Source organism: Thermomyces lanuginosus (genome assembly GCF_041956635.1).
Source record: "Thermomyces lanuginosus strain ATCC 200065 unplaced genomic scaffold VTN49scaffold_7, whole genome shotgun sequence".
NCBI lineage: Eukaryota > Fungi > Ascomycota > Eurotiomycetes > Eurotiales > Trichocomaceae > Thermomyces > Thermomyces lanuginosus.
The window spans coordinates 173,737-198,936 of record NW_027192341.1 but is presented as its reverse complement, the minus strand read 5'-3'; the positions used below and the strand labels follow the sequence as shown (position 1 = coordinate 198,936).

Below are 25,200 nucleotides of genomic sequence, written 5' to 3'. Positions count from 1 at the left end.
CTCCAGCTCGAGCATTTCCGAAGCTGCTGATGTTGACCTCAACCGTCGTGTTGAAGTTGTAGGTTTCCTGTTCTGGAAAGGAACGATCGCAGCCAATCATACGGTCAGCCAATGACCGTGCGGGCCGTTCCGCCCAATCAAGTGCAGCCTGGGTCCATGACGCCGACAAGGCGGCCATGAATCTATCTGGTCAACACGGGCATTCGTCATATGAACTCGCAAAAGCCTACTAGGTAGATCGTCGGAAACGGACCATAGCACATCGATCGAACTTTATCACGCCTATATTTTGGCAGCTGCTCCCCAACTTCTCCTTCACCGATCCATCCCGCTATCAGCGGGACCGACCAGAACCCCTCCTGGAGAGCAAGCAACTGAGCCATAGTACAAATACCATGGATTCTCACGACGACTTCGACAGTGTCTCATGGAGAAATGATCCGGCCAGCGATGCTTCCCGCCCCACAACCTCGCACACTGATGATGCCGATGATTCCGACCACGCCGGGCGCGACGTCAATGGGAAACGCAGGATGAGCAGCGCCGCTTACCAGGAACCGCAGGCCGGTCGGTTGGCGGATGCTGTCGATCTGGCGGGCATCGGGGACGGAGTGTTGGAGTGTTCGGTCAGCTCGCCGTTGAAGGAGAATGACGGGACCAAGGATGCGTATATTTCGTACCTGGTCACGACGCATGTATGTTCCTACAATCAATCAATCCATTCTTGATTCGGTATGATTAACCTGACGTGTATGGTAGACCGATTTCAAGACGTTCCAGAAATCGGACTTTGCGGTTCGGCGAAGGTTCCGCGATTTCTTCTTCTTGTACAAGACGCTCTACCGGGACTACCCTGCCTGTGCAGTGCCGCCGTTGCCAGAGAAGCACAAGGTGGAGAGTTATGTAACAGGGGACAGATTCTCGCATGACTTTACGCAGCGGAGAGCTTGGTCGCTGCACAGATTCATCAAGCGGTTGACGCTACATCCAGTTCTACGGAGGGCGCCGCTGCTGGCGATTTTCCTGGAGTCGCCCGATTGGAATGCACACATGCGCCTGCACAGCTCCCGCAACTCCACCGCCTCCGAAGCCGGGGGAAGTCTGTTCGACAACTTTACGGATACCTTTGTAAACGCTTTTACAAAAGTACATAAACCGGATCGGCGGTTCATCGAAGTGCGAGAGAAGGCGGACAAGCTCGACGAGGACCTCAACCATGTAGAGAAGACAGTGGCGCGCGTGGCTCGCCGTGAAGCGGACCTCGAGCAAGACTATGCAGAACTGGCTACGCAGTTCCGCAAGCTTGTGCCGTTGGAGTCAGAGATCGAGATGCCGCTACAAATCTTTGCGGCATCCGTCGATGAGACGGCGCGGGGGTTCCGGGCTCTCAAAGAGCACACGGACCAAAACTACCTGGGCTCGTTGCGGGACATGGAGGCCTACATCGTGTCGCTCAAGTCGCTGCTGAAGACGCGGGAGCAGAAGCAGCTTGACTTTGAGGCGCTGGTCGAGTACCGCAACAAGGCTGTCGCAGAGCGGGACGCTTTAGCCAACAACCCCTCCTCGTACTACGCATCGAACCCGCTGACGTCTTCACCAGCGTCCTTCATCCGCTCAAAAATGGAGGACATGCGCGGCGTCGACCATGAACAGTCGCGGCGCGAGCGTATCCGCAAACTGGAGATGCGCATCGACGAACTAACGCGCGAGGTCGAATCGGCCAAGACGACCTCGGAAATGTTCGACGAAGAGGTTGTCCGTGAGGTAGCCGACTTCGAGCGCATCAAGGCGATCGAGTTCCGGGACACCTTGGGCATGCTGGCGGAGAAGCATATCGAGTTTTACCAGGGCGTGCTGAACACGTGGGAGCGATTCATCGTGGAGATGGAGGCCGAGATGGAAGAGGGACGGCCGACACAATAATCTATGGTATTCTATTATCTGGCGTTTCGGTTCTCTTGATATCGGGTACATTACACGAATTCTTGTTCCATATCTTACAGTTCATACGGCTTCAGGGTTGGATGGCTCAACCTAGGATTGAAATGCCTACCATAATCAGTAATTAACTGTATTCGCCTAATCAGGAAAGTATTATGTGATCAGTCCACCGCTCAACGCCGAACCCGAATCCAGCCTGAACAGATGAGACATACACTTGTAGGCGTGAATTCAAGGGCAATGCGGCAACTCGCGCGCTCATTGCTGCGGCCCTACATTTGCCCGACGTGCTGGCGGGGGATCCGGCCGTTGCGGTCTGGCCGGAGAGCCTACGCAACCGTCCGTGCTGGCGTCGGGGTTCCCGATGAGATCTACGATGTCGTTTGCGTGGGAGGCGGGCCGGCTGGTCTGGCTCTGCTCGCGGCATTGCGTACGATCAATTCCATTCGTTTCCCTTGTAATTGATATTCTAACATGTGGTTTAGGAGCAACACCCGCAACGTCCCACCTCAAAGTCGCCCTAATCGAAAGCCAGGACCTGCGCAAGGCGCGCGCATGGCAACCACCTTCCGGCCCGAACGAATACGCCAATCGCTGCAGCAGCCTAACGCCAACTTCTGTATCGTTCCTGGAACGCATCGGCGCGTGGCGGCATGTGGAACAATCCCGTGTGCAACCCTACCAGGAGATGCATGTCTGGGACGGACAGAACGGTTCGAAGATCTCGTTTGACTGGTCAGCGGAGATGTCGCCGTTTGAGGACCAGCCGCGAACCGTGGCGACGATGATTGAGAATTCGAATCTAGTGAGGGGCCTGTTGGCGAGAATTGAGGAGTTGGGTGGTGAAGAACACAGTACGGTGTTTTCGAGGACGACGGTGAGAGATATTCGGAATGGAAGCAGTGTTGATGATGGGCCGGATCTCTCGGCGTGGCCGGTGCTTACGCTCTCACCGACCACACCGGAAGGAAGCTCGACGGGAGAGAGGACGATTGCGGCGAGACTCCTCGTCGGCGCAGACGGTATTAACAGCCCCGTGCGGGCATACGCGGATATCACAACGCATGGCTGGGACTACGACCGGCACGGCGTCGTTGCGACACTTACGGTTGACCGACCGGTGGAACCGTCTTCTAATGCCATCCGCACCGCGTATCAGCGGTTTCTACCGGGCCTCGGCGGGCCAATTGCGCTGCTTCCGCTACCGAACCAGGCCGCGACCATGGTCTGGTCGACAACGGTCGAAAACGCGGCATACTTGAAATCCCTCCCTCCGGAAGCCTTTGTCGCCATGGTCAACGCTGCGTTCCGGCTGTCAATGACGGATCTGCGGTATATGATGACCCTGTCTGCCTCGGGGTCAGCCGGGGAAACGCACGAGTCAGCGCTCGAATGGCGCCTGCAGCACACCCCCCAACCATACCCGGAGATCCTGCCGCCGCGCGTCACTGCCGTGCAACCGGGAACCACGGCATCGTTCCCGCTGCGCTTCCGGCATGCGTCGGCGTACATCTCGCCACGGGTATGTCTGGTAGGCGACGCAGCGCACGTCGTCCATCCGCTCGGCGGGCAAGGGTTGAATCTCGGCCTGGGAGATGTAGCTGCTCTAGTCGACACGATCGGCTATGCCGTTGACCACGGTATGGATGTCGGCGATTTGCTCGCTCTGGAACCCTATGCAGCGAAGCGGTACTTTGAGAATGTCAAAGTGGGTGCGGCATGTGATTTGCTGCATAAACTCTATAATGTTGACATGGCGTGGCATCCGCTGGTCTGGGGCAGGGGATTCGGGCTGGATCTCTTGGATCGGGTGGATATGGTCAAGAATTGGATTATGAAGCAGGCTGATTGATTGTTTCTTGTATACTTAACCCTCTGTATACTATAGCAAGGACTTTTTCTTTATTCTCAATGTTCAGCTGGGATATCAAACTCTATTCATAACACTCAAAAATATTCATCTATCAACCCAGACAGATGGGAGAATGTATTGGATATATATATAATTTTCGAGATCACTCAACTTTTAGCTCTTCCAGTTTCTGCTCTACTTGCTCCTGTTGTTGTGCAGAAGCATTCTTCTTCCGGGCAATCCTCTTCTGAACCTCCTCCGCAACATTCTTAATGTCGACAAGTACGCCTTCCTTCTCCGGATGGCCCTTCTCCAGACCAAGCTCCTTGACGCGGACCTGGCCCGCGGCGAGCTCGTCTTCGCCAAGAATGACCGCGAACGGGATGCCGTGCGCTTCTGCTTGGCTGAATTGTTGAGGGAGTTTGGGCTTGACTTTATACGAGAATTCCGCCTGATCTCCTATCAGCATCACAACAGAAGTGAGAAAGGGAATAAAAGGTTACCTTGATTCCCGCAGCCCATAATGTCTTGCAAATCTCCATCCGCTCCTTGAGAAGCCCGTTGAAGCCCTTCCCACCAAATGCCATGACATACACGTCGACTTCGCTGGCACGCAGGCTCTCTTGCTTGTTCTCGCGCTCCATCCGGGCCTTTGTGATGGAGAATATCCTGTCAACGCCAAAGGAGATGCCTACGCAGGGGATCTGCGCTTTGCTGGAGAACATGCCCACCAGGTTGTCGTAGCGGCCGCCCGCCGCGATGCTGCCCACACCAATGCTGGGGTCGTTGGAGCGGTCGTCGTCGTCCGCGGCCGGATTGCCTGCCTGGTTCTTGGACTTCTTGCCAGACTTTTGCAGGGTAGCGGCCTCAGCAGATGAGGACTGCGTCGCCGGCGCGGAACCTTCCGTGACGACTTCGTAGATCACGCCCGTGTAGTAGTCCAGTCCGCGGGCCAGGGATAGATCAAACGAGATACTGTGCAGCACGCCAAAGGCTTCCAAGTACTCCATCAGCAGCCGCATGTCCTCCAATCCTTGCTTTGCCGACGCGTTGGCCATCAGAGCCTCGTCCTGCGACAGCTCGTCTAGCAGTTCCCGGCCGCCCTTCTTCACCACGTAGGTCTCGATCTTATCGGCGCTCTCCGGCGCCAGCCCCTTGTCCTCAACCATCTCCCGCCGCACCTCGCTCCAGGGCAGCTTGTCTAGCTTGTCGACGGCACTCGAGATTGGGCGGATCTTCTCCGGTGGCACGCCGCAGACCTCGAACAACCCGTCGAGAATCTTACGATGGTTTATCTTGATCGTGTACCGGCCCTGCCAGCCCAGATCATCAAACACCTCATTGACGATCTTGATCACCTCGGCATCGGGCACCATCGGGTCAAAGCTGGTGCCGGCAATGTCAAAGTCGCACTGGTAGAACTCGCGCATGCGGCCCTTGGCAACGGCAGGCTGATCCCGGCGGTAGACCTTGGCGATGTGGTATCGCTTGATGCTGCGCACGTCCGGGTTCATGGCCAGCCAGCGGGCAAAAGGCACCGTCAGGTCGTAGCGCAGCGAGCACAGCTCGCCGCCCTGGTCCTGCAGGTCATAGATGAGCTTCGAGTCCTCGCCATACTTGCCGGCCAAGATCTCGCGCAATTCAAAGACGGGTGTGTCGAGCGCGACGCCGCCGTGGCGCTTGAAGACCTCGGTGATGGTGCCAAAGATGCGATCCCGCAGCAGGACGTCGGCGCCGGCCCAGTCCTTGGTGCCCTTGGGCGTCTTGAGATTGAACGACGGCTTCTCTTTGCCCATGTCGACTAGCGATCTCGGACTCGTCGCGGAGAGGAATCGACGATGGTATCGATGGTGGGGGGCGGCAATTCCGGTGGGGTTGAGGAGGGAAGAAGAAGAGAGGATGACTCGATGCGGCCACCGGGCAGCAATTCGGGCTCGTAGCGCGGAGCAGCAAAGACCGGCGGCGGACGTCGCGATTCTCATTCAGGAAGCGAAGAATCGAACATTGGCAAAGAAAATGCTTGGTATCTCTTAATTTTTTTTTTTATCCAATTCATTCGAGTCGCGATTTCGCGTTCAGGACATGGCGGAGCTTGGCTGTGGCCGAATAGGAAACTAGGGCTTAGGGCTAGGGTAGGCTAGGTTATGTTGCCTGAGGCAACTTATCCCAGTCCGATTGTCATGACTCCTAGTTCCTGCAACTCCCAAGTTGAGCTTGTCGTCATCTTTCACCACAGCCTTGCTGCTAGCGTAATCTGGTTACGTAGGACTCGGCGCGATCGCCCACTCACTGGGTTGCCATTGTGGTCGACTGACGACGGCTGACAGGGTCAGGTTGGACTACATCCAGGATCTGGGTAAATTGCAGATTTTCCTGTTTCCATTTGTCCTGAGAGAGGGGGTGTATTCTCTCGGAAAGTTAAGCATCTTATGCAACCCGACGGAAGATTACAGATGCTACCAGGACGTGGAGAAGCGCCAAAGTCCGTTGTGGCTGGCAGTACCTTGTACATACATGCCAAATGCTCGTGCCTAGCGTCTCCTCGGTTGTTGACTTGCATAAGTATCGTTTATGAGTCAAAAAGACACCCACGTGGACAGGAAATTGCACCTGACGCTCTTCAGAGGCAAATGAAGTCAATATCCTCTTGAATCCTCCTAATCAAGCCTTGGTCAAGCATTGTCAAGATCATGAGGTCTCTGCGGGGCACCCATGCTGTCCGGCTAATTTCTGCGGAAGAAAGTTAATCCGTCCTCCGCATTATCGCAGTTGGCGCTATCCACGATGGCTGGGGGTGGCGCAGGCGCCAAAATGGGTCTACAAGTGTGGCTGCCACCAATCAGCAGAGGCCACCGCCACGAATCTGCCAGGCTAATGCACGCTGGCGGCTCCAGCGTCGCGTGGCTTTACGATCGGGGAAATTATCAACGACGTCAGGCGCTAGAGGGGAGTTTAGCTTGGGGCCTTTTGACAAATTGGCGCTGGCCAAGAGCATGGGAAATTGGCAGTCGGCCGAAGCGGCACTGCGAAGATTGTCCATGCAGTCCGACTGAAAAGTACGAGTACGAGGGCAACTCGAGCACTAACCAAAACCTCAGGCATGCAGAGAATATCCAGAGCGAGCAATGGACAGCACCCTAGCATGATCTTGACTGCTTTTTTTACCAACATTCTTCCAGACTCTTCTGGTCCTGCAGGGCGGGAGGTCTGTGCAGGGTACCATTAGATCTGGGACTCCGATAGTGCGATGACTGGAGACAGTGATTAGGTAATCAATGCTGACTCAGCATCCCGTCCCATCTCCAACATTTCTCCACGAACAGCCAGTCTTCAACCAGGTATAGAGTCCGCGGAGGATTGTAACGAGCACAGAACAGGGCCTCAGGGATCCAGGGTTTGTCCAACGACAAGGTTCCTGGTTCGCAGCAGGTCATCTGTAACGATGCACGACTAAATTCGCTATTAGATAATGGATAATATGCCATTCCAGTAGCCCGGCCCCAGAGCGAATGGAAGGCTAGGCTAAGTCTTCTCCAACAAACGAAAACCAAACAACCCACGCCTTTCCCCCGGGCCTTCAGCTTCTCGTGTTCCTCCTCTTTTCCTCTCTCATCACGCTCGCTCTTTATTTATTGCGCATATTCCAATCCTTGCGGCGAAGTTCGCGGCACATTCCCTATCCGTTCGTTCCCGCCGTGATTCCCGCCCTCCCGCTCCTCAAATTGCCCGGCCGATTGTCCGCCCTGTACCCCTTCCCGAGCGCTGCCGAAAGAGTACGGCCACTCCACGCAATATTGACTCCTCTCACGGTGCGACCACGTTGTTCCGGAGACGGGGCGCGTGCTCTTTGGAACGGTTTTCGCACGCGCCCGCTGAGTAGCCGGCTGCGGCCGGCACTAAGCAGGCACCATGGGTTCATTCTTCAAAACCCTGAGGGGCAGTTCGGTACGTAGCGGGTGTTTGCGCACCGGAGAACAATGGAAAGAGACTGACAGGATATGTGGTTCCATGCAGGCCTCGTCCGCCACCGGGTCGAGTCTGAGCGCGCCCAAACGAGACTTGACAAGTCCCTTGGAGAAGATGCTGCAGGATTCCGGTCCTGTGCGCAGTGATGGTAGTGACAAGTTTTTTGGCATGGAAAACGTGAGTGATAGTACCTTCCTCCTTTCCTGACTTGATGAGAACACCGTGCTGATGCGTCAACTATGCTGATAGTATGGCAACACTTGGTACGCTGACTTTACTCCCCGCCGTCGCAATGATATGGCCCTGGCTGACTCTCTATCCTAGCTATTGCAACTCGATACTCCAATGCCTCTACTACTCATCCGCTTTCCGAAAATCCGTCATTAATTTTCCCAAGCGTACCCCGATCGAGACCCTCGAGGCGGCTCTCTCTAAAAACCTCAAGTACCAGAGCGTGGAAACCTTCTTGGAGGCGGAGGCTGCGGCGGCAAAGGCCAGAGCAGCTGCGGAAAAGACGGTTCCTCGCAGTCCGGGAGCACCGCCGAATCAGCCGCAGAAGCCGGAAGACAAGGACTCGCCCGAGTACAAGAAAAAGGTCGCCTTGCAGACTCTGCCGCTGCTGGACGTCAAAGACAATTCCGCGAGCTATGGGATGAACGAATCCCTATTCACATCCCTCAAGGATATCTTCGAGTCCGTTGTCGCCAGTCAGTCCAAATTCGGCGTCATCCGGCCGCAGCACTTTCTCGACGTGCTCCGCCGCGATCATGAGATGTTCCGCAGCGCCATGCATCAGGATGCCCACGAATTCCTGAATCTGCTGCTCAACGAAGTCGTGGCCAATGTGGAGTCCATTGCGGCCTCACAGCCGCCGGCGCCTACCGAGCCGACGACTGAAGCCGGCGATTCCGAGCAGACGGCGACAGTGGCGGATTCGACGACAAGCACCGTCGTCAGCTCCCCCGGTTCCGAGACTCCGAATACCTCTCGGTGGGTGCACGAGCTGTTTGAGGGTACCTTGACGTCAGAAACACAATGCTTAACCTGCGAGAATGTCTCGCAGCGAGACGAGGTTTTCTTCGACTTGTCCGTCGATCTTGAGCAGCACTCTTCGGTCACTTCCTGTCTCCGGAAGTTTTCCGCGGAAGAAATGCTCTGCGAACGGAACAAATTCCACTGCGATAATTGTGGCGGCCTGCAAGAGGCTGAGAAGCGCATGAAGATCAAGCGATTACCGCGGATTCTGGCGCTGCACCTGAAGCGGTTTAAATACACCGAAGACCTGCAACGGCTGCAGAAGCTCTTTCATCGGGTCGTTTATCCCTACCATCTGCGGCTCTTCAATACGACTGACGATGCCGAGGATGCGGACCGTCTGTACGAGCTTTACGCGGTCGTGGTGCACATCGGCGGCGGCCCGCACCATGGTCACTATGTTTCCATCATCAAGACTGAAGACCACGGATGGCTTCTGTTTGACGATGAGATGGTCGAGCCCGTCGACAAGAGCTATGTGCGGAATTTCTTCGGTGATCGTCCGGGGTTAGCCTGCGCCTACGTGCTCTTCTACCAAGAAACGACCCTCGAAGCCGTGCAGCGTGAACTTGAGCAGGATGGTATCGGTCCCGAAACAACCTCAACGGTCGGCGATACCGTTAATGGTGTCCCGACCACGCCGTTGGAACACGTTCGCTCAGAGGTTCTAAACGGCGAGAACGGTCATCAGTTCAGCCCTCTCAGGCATGCGCCTACCGCGCCGGTGTTGTCTACCAAGGACAACCCCCTTTCAACTAGCCCTCCGGTGCCTCCAATCCCGACGTCATCGGGTATCAACCTGCGCCCCAAGAAGAGTGATGTCCAGTCGAAAAAGGAGCGAGCCAGAGAAGAAAAGGAACGAAAGGCTGCAGAAAAGGAAAAGGAAAAAGCCGAGAAACAGAAGCGCAAGGAGATGGAATTTCGACGAAAAGAGGCTCTGCGCAACGAGGAGGCCCAGCTCAAGGCGGCCCTGGAGGCCAGCAAGCGCACCAAAGCAGAGGAAGACAGCAAGCGAGCCGAGACTGAGCGAGCTGGCGAGAAGGGTGATAAAGGGGAGAAAGGGGAGAAAGGCGACAAGGGCGACAAGGGCGAAAACGGAGCACACAAGCCACTGTCGGGCTTGGACCGGTTCAAGCGCGGCAGTAAGAGTATCAGCAGTAAGCTGGTCACGCATGAACGCCGACGAGCGCCGTCGTTTGAAATCCTGCGGTCTCGCGAGACGCGCAGCACGGAGATTGAGCGTGCCAAGTCGCCGCATCAATCGACCACCATGGTGGCTCCCTCCGTTCCGAGCAAGATCCCGGAATTGAGCGAGGTTCCATTGAGTTCAGACACACCTTCTGAAGCTCCTCAGAGTGCGCCTGTTCCGGAGTCGCCCCAGGCCCTGTCACAGGTGCCCGCCACCCCTCCTCCCAAGTCCAAGCCGGAGAAAGGCAGCCACCACAACTTCCACAAATGGAAGACCTTTGGCTTGCGGAAGAAATCATTTAGTTTGACATCATGACATGGTATTGGCACGGGCATATCCTGACATCCACTTTTGGTTTTCTCGGTACATACTTTTTCTCTCTTGCTTTTCTTTTCCTTTTCGCCTTTAGACCAAACACCCGGCGATACCCTCCTTTGTACTGCGGTTGTTGTGATCATATGGGCATCTGGGTTATATATGCACGGCGAACATGCGGATTGTCTTGTCATCGGGGAGGGTTGAAAAAGTATTACTATCCCCAAAGGTTCCTGTTCTGGGCGATGTCATGTGTATCTTTAGTGTGTTATTATAGGTGCTCTATGTATATGAATTGACGAGGATATGAGTGTCATGACTGCATGAAACGTATGGAACATGAAACGGTCTGCCCGATCGAGTTCATCCGAGAATCAGCTCGTAGATGATGATGACCGTATTGATGACGATAAGGGGTACTTTCCACCCGTCAGCACACATCCAAGGATGATCAAGGAAGTAGAGATGAGAACGTACTTCGCATCACCGTCCGCACACTCGCAATCAGGTTTATCGTCTTCGCCTTGACGCTGGTGGTATCATATGTTTGGCCAAACGCGGGTTCCTGAGGGACGCGACCCCAGCCGACTATCCAACAATTCCATTAGCAAGAGACGACTTAACGTATTCTGTTGACGATATCACGTACTCCGCGCGAGAAAACGGTCCTCGGAGAGGACGGCAATGGCGTTGATGATCAGGACGACGACTAGATCGCGTTCGTTAGTTATCCTCTTTTATTTCCCCCGGAGGGAATGATTGTACCATAAACGAGCTTCCCAAGACCAAAGAGAAACATCTTGACATGCGGCAACCGGCCGGCAGCTGCGCAGGGGGCAGTCGTTGCTGTCACGAAATGGTCAGCTGCGGTTGAACTGGACAACTAGACGGATACGTAATTGTACATGCTCAGTTTGGTAGGCACGACTAATCTAGAAATGTTTGTTCAGTTTGAATTACTTTAAATTCTCCGGAATAAGAAGTAGGATACACGTGATAAACCAACCTAGGATTAAGCGTATGGAGCGAACCCGCTCTCAGTACCCAATGAGGAAACAGAGCAGCCAATGGTTAGATGTCATCTAACCCGTGTAAGCATGGTGCTTCAACACAAAGAGGTTCCAAGGCAGGGGGGTCCGCTTAATTACTGAGATGATCAATCAATAGAAGCTTCGCATGATCGAGGATAATGTCGAAGCTGTTGGCGTTTCTGATATACTCGACAATACCTGCGCTGATTCTGCTGCATCTGCTTGCATCGCCCTACACCAAGATCGAGGAATCGCCGACCATCGACGCCGTCCATGACATTCTGGCTTACGGCATTCCCTCACCGCGGCTCGGCGCGGACGCGGTTCGCGAGCACTTTCAAACACAGTATGACCATTTCAGGTTCCCAGGGCCCGTCCCCAGATCGTTTCTCGGGCCCCTGATCCTGGCGGCCGTGGCCAAGCCGTTTGTTTGGCTGGATGAAAACGTTGACAGGCAGCTGCTAGGTGAGCAATTGCATCCTGTTTCTGGGACGGATTGATGGCTGACGATTGATCAAAGTGCGAGCGGTGCTTGGACTGTTTACGTCATTCGCCTTGCTATCGTATGCAAAGGGTCTGCAGCGCGCGTTTGGCCGGCCCGTGGGGTACTGGTATTTGCTGTTCCAGGCCAGCCAGTTCCATGTTATGTACTATGCTTCACGGCCGCTGGCGAACACGTTGCCGTTTGCAATCTCCACGTGGGCGCTGCATCTTCTGCTGCCGGAGCCTGACGCAAGCCCGGACAGAGACCGCCGACGGTGTCAGACGGCGCTGGCGCTGCTGACAATCGCCGGGGTCATCTTTCGTGCGGAGCTGGCCCTGTTCTTGGCCACGCATACATTATATCTCCTACTGGCGAGACGCATTTGCATCCGGGACACGATTACCGCGGGGATCGCGGGTCTGGCCGTTGGCCTCACGGCGACTGTCGCGGTGGACTCATACTTTTACCAGCAGTTCCCGCTCTGGCCGGAGTTGACGGCGTTTGTATTCAATGTAATCGAGGGTGAATCCTCCGCATGGGGCGTGAGTCCCTGGTGGTACTATTTCGCTTCCGCCGTACCGCGGTTACTACTCAATCCGTTCACATATCTCGTGTGCATTCCGGCGGCGCTGATCTACGTTCGCACTCCTGCACTGTCTCTTATCACACCCTCAGTGGGCTTTATCGCCATCTACAGCTTCCTGCCGCACAAGGAGTGGCGGTTTATCGTGTACGCCATTCCGCCGCTGACCGCCGCAGCCGCCGTCGGCGCCGGTTACTTTTGGACGCACCGCGCCAAGTCCCCCACGTTCCGGCTCCTCTCCACGACCATTTTCCCGCTGAGTGTGTTGGTCACCCTGGGCGTTTCGCTGACCATCTTCCTCATTCCCTCCGTCGCGAACTACCCGGGCGGGCAGGCGCTGCGCGCACTGCAGCAGCAGGCCGATGGCTCTCGACCGCATATCTCCGTGCAGCTGTCGAACCTCGCATGCCAGACGGGCGCGACCCTGTTCATGTCCAGGCCACGATCACTTGGCGGCACGACCTGGACATTTGATAAATCAGACACCATCCCGCCACATCGGCGTTCATCATCCATTCCATCCCGATCCTTGTTCGATTATCTCATCGGCGAACGGGATTGGCTTCCGGACAGCGACGACGAGGACACGGAGTGGGAGATTGTCGACTCGACGCGTGCGTTCGCGGGAGTTCGGCTCCTACGGCCTGGAGAGGATCCGAACGACATTGGCGGATGTGTCGTGGAGGATACCATCGCCGCAGTCACCGGGGAGCTGGGGCGCGCGGCGTATCAATTAACGAGGGATATTCTCCGTGGGTATGTTACAAGAGGGTACTGGGTTGTTCTCCCACTAGAGGAGAAGCTCTGGATCCTGAGGAACAAGAAACGAGTGCCGCTTGCGGCGGCAGCACTGGGATCCGGCACAAGGAAGGATCCAAGTACTATCTAATACCAATGTAATGTTTATTCACATAATAATAGAAGGACAAGAAAACATGGGTATCATTATGTACATCTTCTTTTCCCAGGAATGAGAACGATAAAATGTGTTACGACTGCTGCTCCAACCTTTTCAGCCTCTCCTCCAACTCCCGTACCCACGGTCCCACGACATCGAGGTTCTTCTTCATCGCCTCCTCGTTCTCCTTCGTCTTGCTCTCGACGACGCGTAAACCTTCGCGCCACGCCTCGATCTCCTTGCTCATCTCCGCCTGATCCTTTTCCAGTGCGTCGAGCGTCTCGCTGGCCTGCGCGGCGCCGGCATGCAGTGCGCGCAGCGAACGGAGTCTCTCGAGAACACTGGGTAGCAACGGATGCAGGGATTGGATTGTGGGAAGAGTTGCGTAGAGGGCTTGGATTTTGGAGGTTTGTTCGTCGCGTTGTTGTTGTAATGCTTGCTGTTGTTGTTGGGCGGAGGAGGAGGAACCTGGGCGTGGGGAGGTGATTGTTGGGTCTGCCTCCGCCGCTGCGTCTTGTTGACGTCGTGCCTCTGCGGCGGCCGCGGCGGCGCGGTTGCGAGCTGCGGCAAGGGCGTCGGCGTCGGAAGTGAGTTTCTTGATGCGGCTGGTAAGGGTCTCGATGTTGGAGGTGGTAGGGGCTGTGGAGGTGGTTATGGCGCCGCTGGTGGTCACGGCTGAGACGGGGGCGGGCTCGCCGAGGGCGCTGGATAGTGCGGCCAGCTGTGAGGTAAGTTGCTCCAGCGTCGGCAGGATCGGACGCAGGGGTGGTTCGCCGTCGGCGGAGGGAACGAACGGATTTGATGAGGTGGAGATGCCCATTGCGGCTTCGATGAGCGAGAGACGCTCGTCAAAGGATGCCGCATGAGCGAGGAGCCCTGATGTCTCTGAGGACGGTGTCGACTTCGCTGCGCTCGGTTCTCTCTTTTCTCGCTTTTCCGCTGCATCTGTCTTGCCATCCTCTGAAGCTAGTTTCTTCTTGAGAGCCGATTCAGCAGAGTAAGATGTAGTCGCACCCGCTCCCTTGGCTGACGCACGCAGCGCATCCAGCGTCCGACTTAGCTCTTCCAACGATTCATCTTCTTCCACTTCCTCCTTCCGTCCTTCCTGACTACCTTCCTGTTGCTTCTTCCGCCGCTCCTCCAATTCCTGCTTCAGCTCCTCCGCCTCACGTCTCAAGCGTGCCAGCTTCCGCGCAAAGCTCTCCTCCGGGTCTTCATCTTCGTCACTATCCCCAACAACAACTTCCTCAATCTCACCATCCCGACCAATCCGACGGCGTGTTCGCAGCGTTTTCGTCCGATACGATTTGCGCTTTGTCGCAATGGTATCTGAAAAGTCCACATCGCGCGCGTTCACGCTGGCACGCAAGAAGTGCATTCGCGCCTCGTCGGCATTGAGCCCTCCCCGGTCAATGTCCGGGTTGGATTCGGCGTCGGAGTCATCGCTTGTTCGGACGGTTGTCGTCTTCAAAGATCAGCAGAGAGACTTTTATAACGGAGAGTGAGAACCATACTGGAACAGTCGAGCCGCCGTCCGTCAGATCGGGGGTTTCATAGACGTCGGGCGCGACGTCCTGGAAAAGTCAGTCCTGGGAAATTACAGAGGGACGTGAAGAACACACCAGATCGGGTAGATTGGCGTACTTCTTGTTGAGAGACATTGTGTGTCGACGCTGATGAGCAGGGAGATTCAACAGCGTGTTGTTGAATTGCTGCATCTGGCTGTAACTTGGCTCTCCGCGCTGCCTAGTAATTTTTAGGTAGTGTTCATTTGTATCTGGAATAACTATTATCCGAGACCTTATCTACGAGCACACTATCGGAAGCTTCATACGAGTACAACCGAACACCTTGGTGTCGAATCAACTCCGTACTTGCAATGCACGAATTAGTTGCATTGGAGGGGCCATCAGACGTGATCGCAATGGGTGTTTAATCCAGGAAGCATTGGGGTCACAAAAAAAAAAAAAATAGGCCCAAAATTTGAGCGTACGAGTATGGCTCTCCATGAATTACTAGTAGGCTACCATGTAGTGGGCGCTGTTGACCACCTAACATTTAAGGGTGATAGATACTAGAAGAAGAGAGCTGAAGCAATCGCATAGTCTGGAAAGAAGTGGAGGGTCCAAGACATTACCTGTCCTGACATGCACATAGCAGCAGAGAAGTGTAGTTTCGTACGGAGTATCCCGTAGAGGTACCTTAATGCCAAGAGCTGTTTGCATTGTTTGACTGCTCAGTTTATCGATCACATGCATTCATCAAATGCTCATCCCCGTGGGGACATAAGATGAAAGTCCGAGTACTTTTCCAGGTTGTACCCAACACAATCGGCTCCGACAGAGTCTGATTCGCAGATCTGATCGTATTTTTTACCCGATATCCGATGAGATGCTCGCGTCATGCACTTGTTGACTCCACAGAAACCCTGGTTGAACCTCGGTTCTCCGCAATTGCAACCCATGGTGTCGCATGGCGCCGGCCACCAGGGCCCCTAAAATATAACCGGGCCTGCCTGCCAGGCACATCGATCATTGCGTCGACTTGCACACTCCTCTTTCCCGGACATTGGAAGGAAAAGCACAGTCAACATGGCGGCCCCCGCGACAGTCACCATTGACAACCTCAACGGGACTTTTGTCATGGTGCGTAATCCATTCTTTTCCTACTCAGGAATGATTCATCCGAACTCTAACCCGTCATGTACAGGACAAATCCCTTTCCAATGATGTCGACCCGTTGTTCGTCCTGCAAGGCGTAAGCTGGCTTACCCGCACGGCACTCAGCTACGCGACGATCACGTTGCAAACCAAGGAATACACCGGTGCTCCTCCGGAGTCGGAGGACGCCAAGAAGCAAGTCCGCCGCATTGACATTGATCAAACCGTCACCGGCGGAATTAAGGGGACGACGGAACGTCGAGTGCTGGACTGGAAGGGCCGTCAGCATAGTGATCATGTCTTTGGGAACGTGGTTGGGCAGAGCCGCTTCGTGCGGGGTTCAGCCGCAGACGGAGGAAAGGTTAGACCGGCTATCGAGGTGCAGACAGAGATAAAGGATGAGAAGATTGCGCGGTTCCTCCGCGGAGAGATTCTCCAGGATGGCACCGAGGTTGAAGGTTTCCTGGTTGAGGATCCCGAGGATCCTGATGCGGCGGCTGCGGGTGGTGCTGCCGCGGAGGGTCAGGGATTGTGGTTGCAGAATTTCGTGAGGAACCAGGATTCAGGATGGACTGCGGAGCAGGTATGTTCTCACACTTCGATTGGCGAGGCCATAAGTCTGACAGTTGCAGGTCTGGGGCTTCGAACTGGTCAATGGCGAACGCCGGTATACCCGTCGTGTCGTTGTTGCGAAGGGTAACAAGTACCACATGGCCCGGCTTGTATATACTTACTCTTGAACTGTATATAGAGTACTGTACGCCGTTATGATGAATTAATTATTTTTATTCCAACTACATGTCATGAAAAAGAAAAATCAACATTCAACATTCATTTCTTGAAAACCAAGAACAATCAAACTACCGCATCGTGGGCATCACAACACTAGCCTTGCTATGCGTCACGTCCTCGGCCCGCCACAAACTCGTCACGGTCTTCTGCTGTGTGTAGAACTGCAAGCCCGGCTTTCCGTAGAAAGTGTTAGCGCCACCACCGGCAACACTCTTCTTGTTACCCGTGAACGAGAACATGGGCAGCGGCACCGGGATCGGCACGTTGAGACCAATCTGGCCGGCCTCGATGTCTTTCTGGAAGCGGGCAGCGTTAGCACCGGAGCGCGTGAAGATGGCGGCACCGTTGCCGTATTCGTTGCGGTTGATCAGCGCAATGGCGTCCTCGAGTGTGTCGACATTGAGGCAGACCAGCACGGGGCCGAAGATTTCCTCCTTGTAGCAGGTCATGTCGGGGGTGACGTTGGTGATGATAGTGGGTGCAATCTGTGATCATTATTAGTATATTTACTCGTCCAATTGGTAGAGGAGGGGACTTACGAAGTTGCCGTTTGGATACTTCTCCGGCTTATAGCCCCGTCCATCGAGCAGGATCGTGGCTCCCTCCTTCTCAGCGCTGGCAATGATGTCCTCGATACGCTTCTTGCTCTCCGGGCTGATGACGGGGCCCAGGTCAGCACCCTCTTCGAAGCCACCGTTGACATTGAGCTTCTTGGCTCGCTCAGCAAGCTCCGGCAGCCACTCCTTGGTCTCACCGACGAGGACCAGCGTGCTCAGAGCCATGCATCGCTGGCCAGCGGCACCGAACGCCGCACCAACGATGGCGTTAAGCGCGTGGTTCTTGTTGCAATCCGGCAGCACTGCCGCGTGGTTCTTGGCACCCAAGTTCGCCTGCACGCGCTTGCCGTTGGCGGATCCGCGAGCGTAGATGTACTCGCCGGCCTTGTTGCCGCCGACGAAGCTGATGGCCTTGATGCGGGGCTCGTCAAGGATGAAGTCCACCGTCCGGCGCGATCCGTGGACAATGTTCAGCACACCCGGAGGGAAGCCTGCCTCGCGAGCCAGCTCGGCCAGGATCATGGCCGCACCGGGGTCACGCTCAGATGGCTTGAGGACCATAGTGTTGCCAGTCACCGTTGCAATGGGAATGCACCACAGGGGGATCATGGCGGGGAAGTCTGAATATCGTTGTTAGCACAGCTCAACAAATGGCGTCTGACAGAAAACTTACTGAACGGGCAAATCGCCGCAACCACACCCAATGGCTCGCGGTAGCTCCGTGTCTCCATATCCTTGGCGACCTCCAACACCTCACCGGTGATCTGGGTCGTGATCCCGCACGCCGTCTCAGCGACCTGCAACCCACGGAGCACATCACCCTTGGCATCCGCGAATGTCTTGCCCTGCTCAAGGGTAATCGACGCCGCCAGCCGATCCCAATTCTCACGGATCAGCTGCACAAACTTGAACAGAATCTGCTGCCGGCTGATGATGCTGGTCGCCCGCCAGGCCGGGAACGCCTTCTGAGCCGAGTCCACTGCGGCCCGCAGCTCTTCATCTGTGCTTTGCGGTACCCGCGTCACCAGTTGATTTGTCGCCGGATCATGCAGGTCAATCCAGGTGGTTGCTTTGGACGGCACGAACTCGTTGTCCAGGAAGTTCGCCGTGTCGATTGGTTTCTCGATCTTCGCGTGCGACTTTGGGTACTCAGTGGCCGTCGTCGCGGCCGTTGTCGTCGCCGGCACGCGCAGGCGGCTTGGGGTAGCATGCAGTTTTCGTGCTAGGGCGAGCCGCGAGCTCATCGGGCTCGCCACCGTGGCCAGTGGCCGGGCGATGGAGCTGTGCAACGCGGGGATTCCCCGCGAGAGAGTGCGTCGAGCGGCCATTGTGTGCGGCACAAAGACGCAATGAGGATTACACTTCAAGAATCAATGCTCACCTCGCAGGTCTTTGTTGAAGATAAAAGTGCCACAGAGTTGTCGGACCGTGCACCTGATATACAACAGACACGGCCGAGATCCCCAAGCAATCACCGGAGGGCATTCCGATGCCGAGGTCACTTCTGATTGGCTGTCATCGCCGAATCCCGATAAGCTTGGGGTTTTTTTCCCGGGGTTAAGCGGGGAAACCACGTGATTTTATGGAGTAGAAATCACGTGATCGTGAGAATAGCCGTCGCTTAGTCTCGGCTCTGCGGAAACAGGGGTACAGTAGAAGTTCAGTCAGGTACGGAGTACAAGTTGAAATGTACTAGGAAGTTGATGAACAGCAAAATCATTATCATGAACCTAACGCTAACGCCTCACCATCAATAGACAGGGCAGCTGCCCCGGATAAATCTACTTTTACACTTTTTTTTTCTGAATGAAATCAATGATCCCGTGCATAAAAATACCAACCATGTCAAGTACACTCCCAATGCATGAATTTTGAGCCCTTTACTCGGAAGACTTGGTGTTGCGCTTAGTAGCACCCTTGCCAGCATCCGTCGAGGAGCTGGTGGCCTCGGCGGCCTTCTCCTTGCCAGAACCAGCGGCAGCCTTGCCCTTCTCCTTCTTAGCGGCCTTAGAGGACGAGCCGCCAGAGGCAATGGCGCCAACAATGACCAGAATGGTCGTCAACAGAACAGCACCCAAAGCAGCAGTAACCTCCGGCACAGTCTTAAGGGCTTCGACAGGATCCTCCTTGACGAGAGAGACAAACGTGTCAACCTTCTGGCGGACATACGCGACAGGGTCTTTCTTGAAGGTGACCTGGCTCTTCTCGAGCTCCTCTTCAACCTTCTTCCGCTGCGCCTCCTCTGCAGCTTCCTCGAGGCGCTTCTTGACCTCAAAGGTCTCCTTGCGGAGGGCCTCGGCGTCCTCGATCGAGTGACCGATGTAGATGTTGTCGAACAGAATGTCATTCTGCATGGTCCAGAGCTCGAAGCCAACGGCGCCGATGGGCTCGAAGTTGGCCGGGGTCTTGTCCTCAAAATAGTTCGGGTTCGGGATCTTGCGAGGAGCCCAAGGTCCCTTGTAGTCGGGGTTGTCAATCAGCGGCGGAGTCCACTTGCCCTTGTAGTTCGGGTTCTTCTTCATCGGAGGAGTCCACTCGCCGCAACCAGACACCTCACTGCACTTGGGGTTCGGGATCATGGGAGGAATCCAGTCACCATCCTCCTCATCGTCCCAGTCTTCGGGCTTCTCCGCCTCCGGATCTGGGATCATCGTGGGCTCATCATCCAGCCAGTCATCCGGCTTCACAGCATCCTCATCCGGAATCTCGTATGGCGCGTCCTCATCCCAGTCGTCCGGCTTGACAGCGTTCGGGTCGGGAATCTTGGGCTCATCAACCCAGTCATCCGGCTTCTTGTCCTTGGGGTCGTCAATCTCCTTGGGCGGGTTGACCGGAGGCGTAAAGCTATCCAGAAGGCTTCCATTCCGGGCGTGAGAACCGTCGATCAGGATCTCAAAAGTCTGGTCCGGCTTGACGATTAGGGTGTACAGATGAGACAGCTTGTCAGTACGAGGAGCCGGAGGGTAGTTGAGGTGCTTCTCCTCGTATTCGCCCGTCTTGGGGTTCTTGTGACGGAAAATGAAATGGACCTATCAAGGTGTTAGCGGAGACTACTTATCTGGGTTCGATGTTCGTACCTTGTTGGTGGTGCCGCACTTGTCGGGGCCGAACATGATGACGTACGGCGAGGCATTAGAGAACTCCTCCGGCTTGAACTTCTTGTTATCCTGGAGGAGTTTCAGATAGGCACCACCGCAAACGAGATAATCTGACAAAGAGCCGCTGTCAGCGAGGTACATTCGCGATGCGCTGAAATTAATGACTTACTCTGCAATTTCACTTCATACTGCACGACAAGGGTCTTGCCCTTGTTGTCCAGCTTCTTGGGGAACTTTGCCGAGATGGCATGGTGGGCAGCAGCATCCTTCAGCACCAGACCCTTGTCCCCCTCAATTCCCTTCAGAGTCGAGGGCTCCTCCACCGCCCAGCGACCCACATAGGCCCAGTCCTCGTCCCCCTCATTGACCTGCTTCTTTGCGCGGGATGGAACCCACCGCTGCTCCCAGTCATCCGTGAATTGTTCCAGGAACGGCGCCTTGATTTCAGTAGGCTGTTGACCGATCTGTATGTTAGCAGGAAGCTCCACCTAGCTCCATCGGGAACTGTTGACAGACCGTAAAGGTCGGACGCTCAATGTCCAACGTCGACGTCGAAGTGGAAGAGGTTTCGGTGGTGGAGCTGCTCTCAGTCTCGTCGGCACGGGCATAACCCATCAGCGTGGCCGACGAGAGCAAGGCCGACGCCAGAGCAGCATTGAGACGCATTGCGACAACCACGGAGGCTCAGCCGACCAACTATCCGCTATGCAAATGGCCCCGGGCGAGGCAGAAGAGAAGGCAGAGGGAGAAGTACTAGACACAGCAGCAACAGCAAAGCACGGGTTGAGTACTTTCGAGGAACGGATGGAGGACCGACCGCAGGGCGGTTTATATGGCGAAGCTCCAATCAACAAAGGTGGCCTTTTCTGAATGGCGGTTCGGCGCTGCTGCTATGCCAAGACGCTAATATCTAAAACGGTTTAGCTCAGCCTAGTTTGTATCCTCGATAGGAAGCTCTTGCATTACATAATCGCGTAAATTCCGCTGCAACCATGGGGCCGGGCCACGGCTGTATGCTCGGGATTGTGTTGGGATGGTTGGTAGAAGGCGTTCCTTTTCATTGCACGTGGCCTAATTCGCCAATTGCTACAGTGCCAGGTACTGTAACCTACTAGCCTTCTGATTTGAGCGCCGCTGCTCCGTCTCTGAGTCGGCCAAATGTGGCAGCTGCTCTGCCGAAATGTGCACTTTCTACAACCTTCTTTCTGTGCTGCATGAATCATCGCGATTAGGTAATCGCCTTCAATTGAAAAATTGCTGCCATGAGAATATGGCATCCCATCACAAAAACAGTAGGAATTGAGACTATGAGAAGCTCTGCTTTCTGCTTGCTGGTAATGAGATCATGCATCTGGAGGACGCTGATCTCTGCCAATGGGAATGGGCTGCGGATGATCCAATCGCAGGGCCGAAATCGCGACATCGGCCCCGCGGCCTGCTGAAGTCCAGGAATTTTCCCAGGATTTTTTTGAGTGATTTACTCTACCTTTTCGCAGCATTCGTATATTGTCGAAAATCCAATTTGTCGAAGCTACGACGGGACAATTCTCTCCTGTTCTACAAGACAGCGCAAAAATGACAGACGCTCCCAAAGTTGAAACCAACGGAACCAACGACAATAACGACCATCTGGTCCAGTCCGATGACCCTCAACACCCCTCCAATCTGATCCCTGAGCTCTGCCGGAAATTCTACAATTGGGGATGGGTCACCGGGACTGGCGGCGGTGTGAGTTATACTTCCTGCTCAACATTTGGCTTCATTCGAACTAATATTTGAACGGATTGACAGACTTCCATTCGGCACGGAGATCACATCTACATTGCACCGTCTGGAGTCCAGAAGGAGCTGATTAAGCCCCAAGATCTCTTTGTGTTGCAATATCCGACTCCAAAGTATCCTCCGTCTGCGCGAAACTATATTCGCAAACCCAAGGATTTGAAACCCTCGGCCTGCACGCCCTTGTTCCTGGCCGCCTTCGACCGCGGCGCCGGCTGCTGCATTCACACCCACTCGCAATGGGCTGTCCTGGTGACCCTTCTTGTCGAGCGCGAGCTTGGTCCGAGTGGGTACTTTGAAATCAGCAACATTGAGCAGATCAAGGGCATTCCTAGGGGCCCGGGCAAAGGCATGCTCGGGTATCACGACACGCTCCGGATCCCCATCATCGACAACACGGCGTTCGAGGAGGATCTCACGGAAAGTCTCGAGAAGGCAATGGAAGAGAATCCAGATACCTATGCGGTGCTGGTCCGCCGGCATGGAATGTAAGTCTGGTGCTTCTTTTCGGAGAGCCCGCGCACTAACCCATTGTCAGTTATGTCTGGGGTGACGACGTAGCCAAGGCGAAGACGCAGTGCGAGAGTCTTGACTATCTGTTCCAATTGGCGGTTGAAATGCACAAGCTGGGACTACCATGGGTCAAGAAATAAGCTTATCTTCCCTAGGAGTATGAGAACATAGGAGTAGTTGACCGTCGATGAGGCGATGAGTTCATGATTGATTATGGAAAATAGACCTTTGTGATGTCTCGGACGTAATACATGCAATTGCAAACACAAAGAACTACTAATTTTTGAGACTGAAAATAATCATCGAGAATCGTCGTCTCGCCAGGCTCATAGCAATCCAGGCACCCAGTTTTCCCAAACAGGAAGTTGGCGGTTATTGCCGCCTGAGGCATCCACCAATGACCGACCGCGCGGCCATTGCCAACGCCCCGGCCTCCTCGCTCTCACCACGCAGCGTTGCGTCTGCGCAGATATCATCTTACAGGAACCAGTTGTTTCTTGTTTGCATCCACCCGTCAGGATGGATCTCGACGCCGGAGAGTCCCCGTGGGGCGGTAAGTGCATTGTCGAGTCTGTCTAGTTTGTCAATCGTCGCTAAGAAATGTACCCGACAGATGAGCTCTCGCAGTCGCATACCGCGAACCGCAATGGTAATTTCGAGCTGAGTTTGAGTCGATTACGATTCGCGCCGCGCTGACGATCTGATTGTAGGCTCGACCGAGCCCGCAACTGCACCTAGCCAGCCAGCAACACAAGACACTGCACCGACAACCTCGCGATCGGCCGTCCGGCGTGGACCCAGGGGCCCACGCAAAGTCAGCGCGCAGGTCACCAAGCTTGAAGCTGTAGATGATTCTACTGATCCGCTGGGGCCCTTGGGCGAAAGCTCGGCCGCCGAGGAGGCTCCGCTGCCACCGTCGAAGGAGCCCGGACCTGGCGTGCGACCGGCCTCTGCGGTATCCCAACCTTCGAGCACTGCAGTGAGCATGATGGATTCCGTCAGTTTAACTGAAGAGCCGCCGCGCGGGCAGAATCCGCCGCCGGTGCAACCGCCGCCGGCCGACGCTCCCAAGAGGCAGACGCAGCCGAGTATTAGCGTGGAGCAGGCGGCCAAACCGACGTTCCATATCACTGTCGGGGATCCCACCAAAGTGGGCGATCTGACCAGTAGTCATATTGTATATCGAGTCCGAACGAAGGTAAGCTGGCATCGATGACGGGTTGTTCGAAGTAGTGCTAATGAGCGTAGACTACGTCCAAAGCATACCGCCGACCCGAATTTGAGGTTGGCCGGCGATACCGGGACTTTTTATGGCTGTATAATCAGCTGCATAACAATAACCCCGGTGTTGTTGTTCCCCCACCGCCGGAGAAGCAGGCCGTTGGGCGGTTTGATGCGAACTTTATTGAGTCGCGGAGAGCGGCGCTGGAACGCATGCTCAATAAGATCGCAGCACATCCGATTCTTCAGCATGATGCGGATTTGAAATTGTTTCTGGAAAGCGATTCGCTTAGCATAGATATCAAGAACAAGGAGAACCGCGAGCCGGACCTTGGCCAGAACAAGGGCATGCTGAGCTCGCTCGGAATATCGGTTGGAGGAGGGGGGAAATTCATTGAACATGATGATGTGAGTATACAGATTTCTCGGGAGGCGATCTAACTGACTTCTATAGTGGTTCCATGATCGGCGAATCTATCTGGATGCGCTGGAGAATCAATTGAAAGCTCTACATAAAGCTGTGGACACGGTTGTCGCTCAGCGCAAAAGCCTTGCAGAAGCCGCCGGCGACTTTTCCGCGTCTCTGCATTCGTTGGCAGCTGTCGAGCTGTCGCCGCAACTCTCTGGCCCACTCGAGGGCTTGTCCGACCTGCAGCTCCGGATCCGCGAGTTGTATGAGCGACAGGCGCAGCAAGACGTGCTGACGTTGGGCATCACGATCGAAGAATACATTCGACTCATTGGTAGCATCAAGACTGCATTCTCGCAGCGGCAAAAGGCGTTCCACAACTGGCACAATGCGGAGCAGGAGCTCAGCAAGCGCCGGCACACGCAAGAGAAGCTGCTGCGGCAGGGCAAGTCACAGCAGGACCGGCTGAACCAGATCAACGCGGACGTTGCGGACGCGGAGCGCAAAGTTCATCAGTCGCGGCTGCTGTTTGAGGACATGGGACGGCTGATGCGCAATGAGCTGGAGCGGTTCGAGCGGGAGAAGGTGGAAGATTTCAAGTCGGGCGTGGAGACATTCTTGGAGAGTGCTGTTGAGGCGCAGAAGGAGGTACTTCTTCTACCCCCAGCCCTTGGATATAGTAATGGCTCGTGCTGACGTACTACAGTTGATCGAGCTTTGGGAGACATTCCTGCTGCAGCTCGATGCCGGCGAAGAGGGGAACCCGCTTTATCCGCCGCCGAAACCGAGCACGGCGAGCAGCTCTGGCGAGGCACCCGCAACAACGGAACAAACTGCAACGGAAGAACAAGCGAATGAATGATCGAACGGCTTTGAT

General features: G+C 55.2%; 12 protein-coding genes across 12 annotated transcripts; 7 read left to right on the top strand and 5 right to left on the bottom strand.

Moving 5' to 3' along the window:
* Nucleotides 1-395: 395 nt before the first annotated feature.
* On the top strand, nucleotides 396-1,923 carry VTN49DRAFT_7505 (uncharacterized protein; the record flags this gene model as incomplete). Its single annotated transcript, XM_069415782.1, has 2 exons — nucleotides 396-695; nucleotides 760-1,923. 2 exons carry the CDS (start codon nucleotides 396-398, stop codon nucleotides 1,921-1,923), a joined length of 1,464 nt encoding a protein of 487 aa, XP_069271866.1.
* Nucleotides 1,924-2,181: 258 nt separating this feature from the next.
* Nucleotides 2,182-3,793, top strand: VTN49DRAFT_7504 (uncharacterized protein; the record flags this gene model as incomplete). Its single annotated transcript, XM_069415781.1, has 2 exons — nucleotides 2,182-2,371; nucleotides 2,427-3,793. The coding sequence occupies 2 exons, from the start codon at nucleotides 2,182-2,184 to the stop codon at nucleotides 3,791-3,793; spliced, it is 1,557 nt and encodes a 518-aa protein (XP_069271865.1).
* Nucleotides 3,794-3,956: 163 nt separating this feature from the next.
* Nucleotides 3,957-5,589, bottom strand: VTN49DRAFT_7503 (uncharacterized protein; the record flags this gene model as incomplete). The annotated part of the gene is made up of 2 exons (XM_069415780.1): nucleotides 3,957-4,244; nucleotides 4,297-5,589. 2 exons carry the CDS (start codon nucleotides 5,587-5,589, stop codon nucleotides 3,957-3,959), a joined length of 1,581 nt encoding a protein of 526 aa, XP_069271864.1.
* Nucleotides 5,590-7,702: 2,113 nt separating this feature from the next.
* On the top strand, nucleotides 7,703-10,298 carry VTN49DRAFT_7502 (uncharacterized protein; the record flags this gene model as incomplete). Its single annotated transcript, XM_069415779.1, has 4 exons — nucleotides 7,703-7,738; nucleotides 7,808-7,936; nucleotides 8,009-8,022; nucleotides 8,084-10,298. The coding sequence occupies 4 exons, from the start codon at nucleotides 7,703-7,705 to the stop codon at nucleotides 10,296-10,298; spliced, it is 2,394 nt and encodes a 797-aa protein (XP_069271863.1).
* Nucleotides 10,299-10,661: 363 nt separating this feature from the next.
* Nucleotides 10,662-11,097, bottom strand: VTN49DRAFT_7501 (uncharacterized protein; the record flags this gene model as incomplete). The annotated part of the gene is made up of 4 exons (XM_069415778.1): nucleotides 10,662-10,717; nucleotides 10,776-10,886; nucleotides 10,948-11,007; nucleotides 11,064-11,097. 4 exons carry the CDS (start codon nucleotides 11,095-11,097, stop codon nucleotides 10,662-10,664), a joined length of 261 nt encoding a protein of 86 aa, XP_069271862.1.
* A 390-nt stretch (nucleotides 11,098-11,487) lies between these two features.
* VTN49DRAFT_7500 (uncharacterized protein) lies at nucleotides 11,488-13,285 on the top strand (the record flags this gene model as incomplete). Its single annotated transcript, XM_069415777.1, has 2 exons — nucleotides 11,488-11,794; nucleotides 11,850-13,285. The coding sequence occupies 2 exons, from the start codon at nucleotides 11,488-11,490 to the stop codon at nucleotides 13,283-13,285; spliced, it is 1,743 nt and encodes a 580-aa protein (XP_069271861.1).
* A 100-nt stretch (nucleotides 13,286-13,385) lies between these two features.
* On the bottom strand, nucleotides 13,386-14,955 carry VTN49DRAFT_7499 (uncharacterized protein; the record flags this gene model as incomplete). Its single annotated transcript, XM_069415774.1, has 3 exons — nucleotides 13,386-14,759; nucleotides 14,809-14,868; nucleotides 14,917-14,955. 3 exons carry the CDS (start codon nucleotides 14,953-14,955, stop codon nucleotides 13,386-13,388), a joined length of 1,473 nt encoding a protein of 490 aa, XP_069271860.1.
* Nucleotides 14,956-15,885: 930 nt separating this feature from the next.
* Nucleotides 15,886-16,694, top strand: VTN49DRAFT_7498 (uncharacterized protein; the record flags this gene model as incomplete). The annotated part of the gene is made up of 3 exons (XM_069415773.1): nucleotides 15,886-15,939; nucleotides 16,004-16,537; nucleotides 16,587-16,694. 3 exons carry the CDS (start codon nucleotides 15,886-15,888, stop codon nucleotides 16,692-16,694), a joined length of 696 nt encoding a protein of 231 aa, XP_069271859.1.
* Nucleotides 16,695-16,814: 120 nt separating this feature from the next.
* On the bottom strand, nucleotides 16,815-18,631 carry VTN49DRAFT_7497 (uncharacterized protein; the record flags this gene model as incomplete). Its single annotated transcript, XM_069415772.1, has 3 exons — nucleotides 16,815-17,231; nucleotides 17,286-17,923; nucleotides 17,977-18,631. 3 exons carry the CDS (start codon nucleotides 18,629-18,631, stop codon nucleotides 16,815-16,817), a joined length of 1,710 nt encoding a protein of 569 aa, XP_069271858.1.
* Nucleotides 18,632-19,183: 552 nt separating this feature from the next.
* On the bottom strand, nucleotides 19,184-21,067 carry VTN49DRAFT_7496 (uncharacterized protein; the record flags this gene model as incomplete). The annotated part of the gene is made up of 4 exons (XM_069415771.1): nucleotides 19,184-20,332; nucleotides 20,381-20,511; nucleotides 20,571-20,853; nucleotides 20,918-21,067. 4 exons carry the CDS (start codon nucleotides 21,065-21,067, stop codon nucleotides 19,184-19,186), a joined length of 1,713 nt encoding a protein of 570 aa, XP_069271857.1.
* Nucleotides 21,068-21,976: 909 nt separating this feature from the next.
* Nucleotides 21,977-22,833, top strand: VTN49DRAFT_7495 (uncharacterized protein; the record flags this gene model as incomplete). The annotated part of the gene is made up of 3 exons (XM_069415770.1): nucleotides 21,977-22,129; nucleotides 22,193-22,668; nucleotides 22,719-22,833. The coding sequence occupies 3 exons, from the start codon at nucleotides 21,977-21,979 to the stop codon at nucleotides 22,831-22,833; spliced, it is 744 nt and encodes a 247-aa protein (XP_069271856.1).
* Nucleotides 22,834-23,212: 379 nt separating this feature from the next.
* Nucleotides 23,213-25,185, top strand: VTN49DRAFT_7494 (uncharacterized protein; the record flags this gene model as incomplete). Its single annotated transcript, XM_069415769.1, has 6 exons — nucleotides 23,213-23,246; nucleotides 23,307-23,342; nucleotides 23,404-23,891; nucleotides 23,942-24,322; nucleotides 24,369-24,971; nucleotides 25,030-25,185. The coding sequence occupies 6 exons, from the start codon at nucleotides 23,213-23,215 to the stop codon at nucleotides 25,183-25,185; spliced, it is 1,698 nt and encodes a 565-aa protein (XP_069271855.1).
* Between the last annotated feature and the right edge of the window lie 15 nt (nucleotides 25,186-25,200).